The sequence below is a fragment of the Primulina huaijiensis genome, chromosome 13 (assembly GCF_012295235.1).
Source record: "Primulina huaijiensis isolate GDHJ02 chromosome 13, ASM1229523v2, whole genome shotgun sequence".
Taxonomy (NCBI): Eukaryota; Viridiplantae; Streptophyta; class Magnoliopsida; order Lamiales; family Gesneriaceae; genus Primulina; species Primulina huaijiensis.
The window spans coordinates 4991982-5003502 of NC_133318.1; the positions used below are offsets into that span (position 1 = coordinate 4991982).

Below are 11521 nucleotides of genomic sequence, written 5' to 3' on the forward strand. Positions count from 1 at the left end.
CAAAAAAAAAAACATCTAAATGAAATGTACATGTCATCTGAATGCACCTTGGATGGAAATGCGATGACTTCTTGAACTTACATTGCCTACTAGAATATCCAGTATTTTAAGACCCATTTCGAGTAGTTCATTTACAAAATCAAGTACTTATATTTTAAAATTAGGTATTTCGAAAATCAAACTAAGTACTTCAAAAATTTCAATGCTTAGTTGTCAAATTTTTTTCAACAAATTTGGAAAACAAAATTTAAATGAAATGTACATGTCATCCAAATACATCTTTGATGCAAACGTGAGGATATTTATAAGTGAAAGCCATATTCTAATATCCAGTATTTAAATATCCATTTTGAGTATTTAGTTTACTAATCAAGTACTTTAGAAGTATAAGTTGGTATTTAACAAGTAAAATTAAGTACTTCAAAAAGTTCAGTTGCGAATTTGTTTTTTCAAAAAAAAAAACATCTAAATGAAATGTACATGTCATCTGAATGCACCTTGGATGGAAATGTGATGACTTCTTGAACTTACATTGCCTACTAGAATATCCAGTATTTTAAGACTCATTTCGAGTATTTCATTTACAAAATCAAGTATTTATATTTTAAAATTAGGTATTTCGAAAATCAAACTAAGTACTTCAAAAATTTCAATGCTTAGTTGTCAAATTTTTTTCTAACAAATGAAAGGTACATGTCATCCAAATGCATCTTGGATGCAAATGCGAGCACTTGGTGAAGTTAAATTGCCTACTCGAATATCCAGTGTTTTATTAAATTTTTTGAGTATCTCATTTTCCAAATCAAGTATTTTAAAATTAAAATTAAGTATTTCGCAAGTACAAGTAAGTAATTCAAAATGTTGTATGCGTAGTTGCGAATTTGTTTTTATTTCCAAAAGTTCCATGGAAACACCTACAGTAAATGAAAATTTTGAGAATACATAAAAATGATATTTCCATTCAATATATTAAGTAACAACAAATATGGGTATCATATAAGGAAAAAGAGTACTGAAACTTAAAAGTTAGTATTTTTGGCAAAGCATTCCTGGAAAAAATTTGCAATAAAATATTTGTAATGATAAGAAACCACAACAACTCACAACAAATATGAAACTATCAGTGAACAAAACAGTTTAAAGATTAGGACATAATCACTTCTTAACACATCTACAAATTGCAATTACAAAAACATAAATTGTAGTCTTCTTCATTTGAAACCTCAAATACTACCTAATACTTCTGAACACATTCAGTGTTGGTTTACAAAACATTGCCATGCCATCAACGCACGATAAGTCTTATCATCGCGTCAAAACAACAAACAAAAATTGGCTACCATAAATGTAATGATCCAAAAGGTCGATTAATTCAAGGAACAACACCAACTTACAAAAACCAACATTGATATCCTCGTCACTCATCATTCAACTAATGGACAAATCATTTTAAACCTTTGAACAAGCCTCGTTCATCAGACAAAATCGCCAAAGCAATCCGAGCTCTATACCCTTCCATTGAAGTATTCCATTCTTCATTCCAAAATGTCAGGTTATCTCTAGCAAAACATTCACCCCATAGACAAACATAAACACCACAATTCAAATCATTTCCTTGTTGCCTACATTTTAACGCAATCACTTCACCTTTGCCAACATCACAATTTTTCACATTCCAAAGATATCCAGACATAAATTTGGCCTGAAAAAGCATTTCAATCAATATTAGTTTTCCAAAAAATCATAAAAGATGTGTGTTGTGCACTTTTGTTTAAAACAGAATTTTTTTTCGTAGCCGACTTACAATTTTCTTGGCTGCACCTTTGTAAACTGGACCACTAAGAGAATCTCTTAGTGTGAAATACTGATCGCCTCGAGTATACCCGAGAAAGATCCAATGTGCTCTGTAACTAATCGGGAAAATTATGTGCTTATAGCGTTCTAAAACCTCTTTTTTTAGTTCAGACAACTTGCTCAATGTACTCCCGTCCAACTGTGACGTAAATTCAGAAAAATCTTTATCCTTGACCCTCTTCTGCTTCATTTTCTCGAGCATCCGAATCACGTTAATCTATGCAAATTTTAAAAAATATTGTTAACTATCATTTTCATAAAAATATTCTTTAATTACCATCAATAAATTTTACCTGCACATTGGGAGACATGCAGTATATGTCATGCCCATATTTATGTTTTCTATTGCTCAAAGTATTGAAATAGGCATGAATAAGGTCAGATCGTAGTTCGCTGCCAAACAAACAAAGCAGTAACCCGTGCCCATGCAATATCACGTTATCATCTTGCCAAACTACACCACTACAAAGACAAAATAACAAACATAACAACTCAAACAAACAAAAAATGACAAATTAAGATTTCGCCATAATTTAAAAAAACTAGATCTTTTTACCCCAAAATATCCCCGCATAAGTACTGTTCAATTATGTTTCTCTCTTCCTTTGATATCTGATCATGACCATCATAGTCATGTCTTCCTCGGAACTCCTGCAAAGATTCCTCTACGGCACTTTCAACTATACTTTTAACATCAATATCATCCTATATAAAAGCAGCAAATATGCAAACACACAATTCATTAACAAAATTTAATGCTTACCAAATAATACAAAATATAATTTATTTTTAGCTATTGCCAAACAAATGAATTTTAAATTACCAGATCCAAGACGAGTGATGATTCTTTGCGCTTTAGGGTCGTACTAGGAGGTGTCAAATAGTCAGGATGTTTTCTCTTCTTCAACCGATCTGTTCTTTTTTGAACCGTCTTCACAATAGATTATTTTGGATTAAAAATAATCATTTCTTTCCCTTCTCCAATGTCAGTACCTACGTGCACGTTGTCTCCAGAATTTGTGTTCGTTTCCACTTCGTCCACAAACACTCTCACATAACTCTCCACTTTAACGTTTTCTTCTGTGTCCGTTTTCACTTTGTTCTCAACCACTTCATTCAAACTTTCAACTGCAACATCAACATGTCCATCCACATCTTGCTCCGTATGATCTTCATCGTACATATGTGTCGCATCCTTGAAGACAAATTGGGTTGTATCATCTTCAACCACTTCATTTTTTCCCTTCAACACTTTAATCTCATTTTCAAGCCTTTTTATATGCTCCAACAATTCTGAATCATTGTATCGAGACTGAACCTGAAAATATAAGTGCTCTTTAAATATGAAAATTCATTAAATAGCATACTGTTAAATAATTGACTATCATCAAATACAAATGTTTACCTCAACAATCCTATCTGTATCATCAACGAGTTTTTTTTTCCTCCTCAAATGGTTTGATAGGCACAATCTAACAACAGTTATAAACACAAATTTTTAGTTTTATTAATACATGTACACAAAACTATAGGATGATGTAGATTAGATTGCACAAACCTTGTTCGATCTCACATCCATTAATTCAGCCTCTGCACCTATAGGATTCACAGGAATCTTGCTCTCTACCCACTTGAATAAACGAGGAAAGGAATGTAAAAACACGTGGTTCGCCAAGCATAGGAACTCTTTCATACACCCAAGCCTATACAAATAAAATGATTTGCATTTACTACAACTAACAATAACATATATAAGCTTCAAAAATTAAAAAGATAATACCATCAATCCAACTATGCAACCTCTCATATATTTTTTATCCTTTCTTTTCACTTTAGAGAATCCAAGATGGTCTTCAATTTCATCACGCAAAAACCTAAAGGCTGCATCTCCCCAACCATATCCAAAAAAAGTTTCCAAATTGTCCAAGTATGGGAAAATAAACTTTGGTGTTCCAAAATTACTAATAAGAAGTATAACACAATTAAAAAGCAGCAAAATAAAAAATCTGAAAAAATCATCAATCTCAAGATCATTCCCGGCCAAATCCAACAACTTCTCTATTATGACATTTCTCTGCACACAGTTCACCCCCTTGAAATGACGCTCAAGGAAGTTTGAACCCAACTTTAAATCCAGGTTAACGGGTTAACCAACGCTCGCCAACCCTATAACGATAGAGAATTCCCTCGAAGTGAATGACACCTTGATATTGCTTCCAAAACAAAAGCTACATGTCTCTACTTCAAAGCGTTTAAGCATTGAGTAGACTCTTGATGTGCTTATAGAAAGCTTTTCGATCTTCAACCAAGGTGCCAGTGGTGAAGCTTCTATCCTCTTCAATTGTAACTCACCCAATCTAGGAACCAATTGCTCCATCACGGCTAAAAACTTTGTTGGCGAACACCTTGAGTAACCCTCTTTAACTGAGGGATCAATATCTGCATCATTATCAGCCGTATTTGATTCACTCTTCTTTTTAGTCTTCGTCATTCTAATCCACATAAAAAAATAATATATTATACACGAATAATAATAATAATAATAACTCAATAAATGTCACAGTAAATTGCCACGAATAAATCAAGAAATCAGACAAATAAGTTGCTACAAATAGTTATCTCACGACAGTGCATAATGATTTTACATGTCGAAACATTGATAATAATCTTACATGCGGAAACTAATATCAAATAACAATCCATTTCTGTCAAACCAAATCAAAAACATTCGGTCAAAATAAACTAAAACAAACTAATTTTGACAAGGCGAACTAATCTCACATAACTATCATTCCAACCATATTCTCTAGACTAACACATTCAACCTTGTTCGTGCAAATGGAGTTTGACCGACAAACTCTCTGCCTTAAATTCAAGCTTCTATCCAGTGTCTTTTACGGGGCCGATGGTTCTTTCCGCAAATGACAATCCTATTACGAACATACATCATAAATACATTTGTGTATCCAAAATGAGATTGAAGAAAAGATATTGAAGAAAAGATATTGATTTTATGCAAAAAAAAAAAAACAGTATAACTACAAAATTTATCACAAATAAACGACAATTGAAATGTGTAACCTTTAATCGTCCTTTATTATTTTCAGAGGGTGGTAGTTCCATGAAAATCCGAAATTGAAGAGCCTATTTTATCCTCCTCACCTACGATGCTTCGACCCAAAAATTGCTTCCACCCACAAAATCTGGTTTCTGCAACGGTTACGGAAATAGGACGGAAATGGATGCTGCGACGTCTGAAATTGGCTGGTAAGGGCTCGGATTTGCTGGGAATTTTCTACGCTTTGTTACGCATAGGTACGGATTTAAGCGAAGGATTTGTGGCCAGATCCAGTTAAATACAACATCGGAAACTATGGTAAATTGTGCAAACGAAGGAGAATGAAGGAAAATGGCGAGTACGAAATTGGCGAGTAGGAAAATGAACGAAAAAAAAAAATTTCTCGCACAGAAGAAAAGAGTGGGAAGCGGGAAGGAGAGTAGCAGCTCGTAGAAAGAAAACAGGAAGAACAAATCTTGGGATTCTCTTAATTTTTTATTAATTAATAAAGGGTAAAAAGGTAAAAACGCAAAAAACATGTACTAAAAAATAATTTGAAATCTAGTCAGGTATTAAAACACAAAATAAAACTGAAGGGGACTGAATCATAAATCAAACATGGTCAGATGCATTTTTCTCCAAATTACCGTAATAATAACTATATAATTATAATATTGGAATAATTATAATATTAATTGTATAATTGTATAATGATGAACGCATCACGTAATAATTATAATATTAATTGTATTATTGGAATAATTATAATATTAATTGTATAATAATAACTATACTTAATTTAATTACAATAAACGTATACGTTTTATAACTATTACAAATGTATTTATTATAATACATAACTATTACTAATGTATATGTTTTATAATTATTGCTATACCTAATAATTACATGTTATAATAAATAACTATTCTGTAACTTAATTACATGTTATAATAAATAACTATTACTAATGTATACGTTTTACAACTATTACTATACTTAATAATAACTATTAATAATGTATGTATTATAATTACATGTTACGTTTTATGAATTATTATTGATTTTTAAAAGAAATTATTTAATTTACAGTAATTAGTTTTATTATCAATTTGTCATCAACATATACATTTTATTTTTTCGAGTCGGAAATTGCAAATAAATTTTGTTTATTATAAAATATGTAGTTAAATTTTGTTGATATAAAATATAATATTTGTTAACTAATGATTTTTTGTTTGCAAGATAGCTGAAAATACGGATAATATGTTGTATTTGCGGGGTAGACACATATCAAATAATATCAACGCTGAAAACATGGATGCACTAATTCCGCCACGCCGGTCTGACAAATGTCTTTGGAGATTGCTTAATGCTGGGATTCACCTCTGTGTCCGCCTATGTCTTGCACGCATGGGCTTCTATGGTGTCATTCAGTGTGGTCCAATTAAATATTATGATAATCATTTGCTTACAGCCATTGTTGAGAGATGACGTCGTGAGACACACACATTTCACCTTACAGTGGGCGAGGCAACAATCACCCTTCAGGACGTTGCCCTTATTTGGGGGTTGAATATTGATGGCATACCCATCACTGGTGTAGATACCGCAACATACTTTACAACAACGCTGCGCTACTTGGTTGGGTTTTACTCCTACATCTTCTCAGATTAAAGGTGCACATCTTTATCTGACCGCTTTGCTAGACCATTGCCTAAATAATATGATTAATGATCAAAGCACTGAAGAGGACGTGGCACAATATTCCCGTTGTGTTGCATCGATGATCATTGGTGGATGTATGTTTCCGGACTCAGAAGGTGCTGCTGTGAAACTTATGTATTTGAAGACATAGAAATAGTGAATACGTTTAGATGGGGTTCTGCTGCGTTGGCATATCTTTATAGAGAGTTGTGCGACACATCAATGAGATTAAAGGTTGATTTGTGTGGCCCTGTTCAGATATTGCAGGTAATTTTACACTTCTACGGTCATTATATTTGTTGTACTTAATTTTTCTTATGATTTGATTATTTCTGTTGTCTGTTATTGCAGATTTGGGTGTGGTCTAGAATTACTCTTCTTTGCCCTGATAGAGCGCAACAAGTATCTATTTCAGAAGAGTAGGCTGCAGATGTGCTTCAGTGTCTACCATTCCCACCATACGGCACACGGTACTAATAAGAAATAGTTAACATTTATTATTATTATTTTGTTATTTAGTTTTAAATGATTACATCGTGTACTTTTAAAAATTGCAGGTGGAGACGCGGTTTCTCTTGGACACATACGGCCCATCATACGGTCCGTATAATGAGAGATATGCTTGACAGGATGGTAGAAGGACATGTTGATATATAAATTAGTTGTTTAGAGTTTGAAATTTTTAAAAATTCAGTCTGAATTATATATTATCAACTTGATAATCTTTTTTCATTTTATTTACTTCAGTTTCTATGGACAGTTTATGATATGGAGTCCCCGGAGGTTGGCAGAATTCTTGATGGAAATAGAATTCATCTATGTCGGTCGGCATGCGCATTGATCAACTTTCACATAGTTGATATGCACAGACCAGAGCGGTGTCTCCGACAATTTGGAATGCGTCAGGGTATTCCACCACCTGCTAATTACTTCGACAATTTCCATAAACTGACGCGACAAGGCCGAAACAACTTTGATTGGGCGACATATTACAAAGATTTTGTAGAAATCTGGAATGACAGATATAATTTTGTGATTGGTGGGGATTATGTCATACCTAGTACACCCGCAATCACAGTGGACTATGTTGGTTGGTATCATCGCATTTCACAAATAGTGCTCTCACCGCCAGTGGTACCTTCAAACATCATGGGCTACCATCCTGTTGATGCAAACTACCGACTACTTATCGTAAGACATGTTCAATTTATCTACATATGTACATAAATATAATTTATTGTATTAAATATATGTTACATAACATATGCATCTATATCACAGACACGCCCAGCTCATGTGTAATATCAACCGATGTGGACAAGAAATGAGTTTGAACTCAGACCATCATCTTCAAATATGGCATACACTACTCCGCCAGTGGTTTCAAGCTTTCCATCGTATGACGCTGGTTACTACACTCCATTTACTGGTAGTTTTACACAATTTTTACAAAGTGACTTTCGACCGGGTATGAGTGAGAGTCGCCCTACATTTAACACGTCGCCCATATCATTTCAACAATATTCTGATACAGAAGGGTATGAGGTTGGTGGGAACATTGCCGATACTAGTACATCTGCAGCCCAAAGAAGTACGCATGGAGAAGCTGAACATATGTTAGGTCGTGGACGTAGAGTAATCAGAAGACCACCATGTGGCACTGGGGGGCATCGTTACCATCAACATTAACTATTTATTTAGAGATGCACAATTACTTACGTCGTATTGTTGTATGTTTTTCATTTTTTTTTCATTTGAAGTTGTTGGTGCAACATTTGTATTTGAATAGTGTATAAAAATTACTAATTATTTTTTAAAAGTGTCGAATGTAGTGATTGTGATTTATTATTCTTTTACTAATAAATTTACGAATAAAGTTATAGTAATGAAAAAACATAAGTATAATTACTAAATCAAGTCAAGTAAGTCAACGCACTTGATATTAAAATATCTTTATAACAATACAACACTGAATACAATTTATTTACTACTTCTATTAAAATGTAAAATCTGCGTCACAAACATAAGTATTTGGCACCATAACTCGATCTTGTCACCTGCACCTACCTGCAATGGACAAAAATTATTAATAAATATAAATATAAAATTTTAAAACATAATTTTGTAATTACATTAATAACTTCACATGTTATTAAGTAAAAAAAGGTACAATACGCTATTGTAGATCTTTTACCTCCCACGTTGTCTCTCCCTCGATGATGGTTGATCCATCTCATTTCTTATGCGTGTCCTGCAATTTCTACCAGCCTGCCTCCTTTGTCGACGAACAGTATTGTGTTGTAATTGGAATGTAGGTTCATCCCAATATTGTTCATCATGAATAGGGTAGAATCTTCCATCGTATGTGTTCACGTATTCGCTCAGAGTAAATCATGGTTGTACAAGCTGTGCGGGATTTAAACCAAACCATTTCGATGCACATATAACATGTGAACAAGGAATTCCAAATATTGTGAATTTACCACATGTGCAATCACGCGTAGAAATGTTGACAGCTTGTACGTGATGTTGATGACCTGGTCTTCCTCCTGTCGCGACGGATGCTGTTTTATCCCTTTGGTCAAATCTTACTACTCGATGTTCAATTGACTTTTTTGATCACATATCAAATTTAGAGTATGCATAGTCGGTCCATGGTTGATTTTTTTCCAGCATCTTATCACTTCGCGCTCGCCGTTGAATGAAATAGTGCACGCATCGCTGTAATGTCAGCTCCACTATTGCAGTTATTGGAAGACATCGAACCCCTTTCAATACACCATTAATACACTCAGACATGTTCGTCGTCATTATCCCTCATCTCCATCCACCATCATGAGCCAATGACCATTTTCTTTTGGAATGTTCGACAAATACATGAAAGCTGCTGCATTATTTGTTCTAATTGCCTCCATTGTCGCATTAAATTTTGCTACTTGGTTTTGTATCCCTGCTTCCCAACATAAGTCTTTCAAGTGAAAGTTCTTGAACTTACTGTTGAAATTAGAGCAAACATGCTTCAAACAAAAACGATGAACACCACGAGGAGGCTTGAAGTCAGGGATATCTTGCACTGCACTTCTTATACCCGCATGTCTATCAGATATAAGACACACACCACTACACCCTCTGGTAACATGTCGTGCAACATTATTGAGGAACCAATGCCAAGACTCATAATTTTCTTCATCAACGAGCGCAAATGCTAGCGGCAAAATCTGGTTATTGGCATCCAAAGTTACTGCTATGAGTAGTTTATGCTTATATTTGGTGTACATATGGGTACCGTCTACGCTTATTATGTTGCGACAATGTCGAAAACCATCTATACATGGTTTGAAGGCCCAAACTACAAAGTTCAAAATTTTATGTGGATGGTCATACGGTCGAAGATGCTTCCATTCTACAATAGTTCTTGTATTGTACTTCGACAAAGCTCCCATATATTGAGGAAGCAAAGTTACATAGCTTTCCCATGTGCCATAGATTACCTCCACAGCGCGTTTCAAACTCTGCCATGCCTTAGCATACGATATATCATACCCATATTTTCCTTTAATACTTTCTCGCACATATTTGATCTCGTATGCAGGATCACAACGCACGATTCCCAAAAGTGTACTGGCTATCATGTTTACGTCAAGGTTGTGGTGATCTATATCGACTTGGGTAGACATGCATGTGTGATCACCACCATATTTTGTGATCATGAAGTAGCCTAAACTTTTTTTGAACGATGCTCGAAGTCCCCACCCACAATTGCCACCTTCGGACCAGTTCTTGCATTTGACCTTCCAAAAAGTCGAAGAACTTTGGACAACGATATATTCACGTCTCAAAACCTGAACAGAAAAATCCTCAACTGAAGCTATTAAATCATTTTTGCTCTTAAAAACCATTTTCACACCGAGCTCTGGCCTTTCAGGATTGTAAAAGTTTGTTCGTGATGCAGAAGGAATACCAAATGAATCTTGAATTTGTTCGTCATAGACTTCATTGAAAAATTGGGGAATTTCACGTAAATGTTGCTCCGGTGCAATAGGAATGTTCTCTGTCATTGTTGCTCCAGACATTAACACATGCGCCGATGTCCTTTCATTTGCATTGTCAACATGATCATCATCGTCTCCGTCAATTGATGTAGTATACAAATCATCATCGCTATTCATGACATGATGCGAACTGTCCCCAAATAAATCATCTTGCTCATCCATGTGTTCTGTAATTGGGGTGGGAATATTTGCAGCCTCAACAGAACTATCAAAATACATTTGTGGTATTTTCTTCATCAGCCCATGAATTTAAATCCAATTGGCCTGTTCTACTAGAACCCCATGAGACATCAACTCCTGCTAGAACCGTGATATGATGATCCCAACCCCCTGAGGTAAAATCCCATTCTCGTGTTCTATTCATCCCCCATGCATAGTCTTCTTCATTGTGAGTCGTGATATGGTGATCCCAAGAACCAGTGTCAATCCCAGAGTATGTCTGAACTGACTGTTCATCGATGTGATACGTAGAAGGTCCCGCTTCATTTAAACCAACTGTTCCCAAACCTTGCGTTATTACCGACATGACTGCGTCAAAATCGTAATCACTTACGTTATGTAACACTGGCGATGAATCAACATACAAGTACATGCAATCCAGTGTCGGCAACTCAAACATAAATTGTAGACTATCATCATTTGTGATATAGACATGTTCTTCAATGTAACGAGACAACGAGCTATAACAATATTTCGTTGACAATTTGATGCAGAATTTTGATGGGTCGATCGCCAGCTTGCGATGCACATAATTCACCAGTTGGGAAAATGTAGTAAAGCGAGGGATTTTAATGGGCATGGTCGCGGGGATACTATATCCAACCCTACCATCTTCAATAATGACATAGCC

General features: G+C 34.8%; 1 protein-coding gene and 1 long non-coding RNA gene across 3 annotated transcripts; one reads left to right on the forward strand and one right to left on the reverse strand.

Moving 5' to 3' along the window:
* The first annotated feature begins 6760 nt into the window (after positions 1-6760).
* On the forward strand, positions 6761-8395 carry LOC140991803 (uncharacterized). Of its 2 annotated transcripts, XR_012177957.1 has the most exons (5): positions 6761-6886; positions 6971-7089; positions 7177-7264; positions 7367-7810; positions 7901-8395. It is a non-coding gene; the product is annotated as an uncharacterized lncRNA (long non-coding RNA). The 2 variants fall into 2 exon arrangements; XR_012177958.1 differs by lacking the exon at positions 7177-7264.
* A 908-nt stretch (positions 8396-9303) lies between these two features.
* Positions 9304-11521, reverse strand: LOC140991748 (uncharacterized). Its single transcript, XM_073461885.1, has 2 exons — positions 9651-11521; positions 9304-9503 (listed from the first exon to the last, which is right to left on the reverse strand). Exons 1-2 carry the CDS (start codon positions 10906-10908, stop codon positions 9430-9432), a joined length of 1332 nt encoding a protein of 443 aa, XP_073317986.1. The 5' UTR covers positions 10909-11521; the 3' UTR covers positions 9304-9429.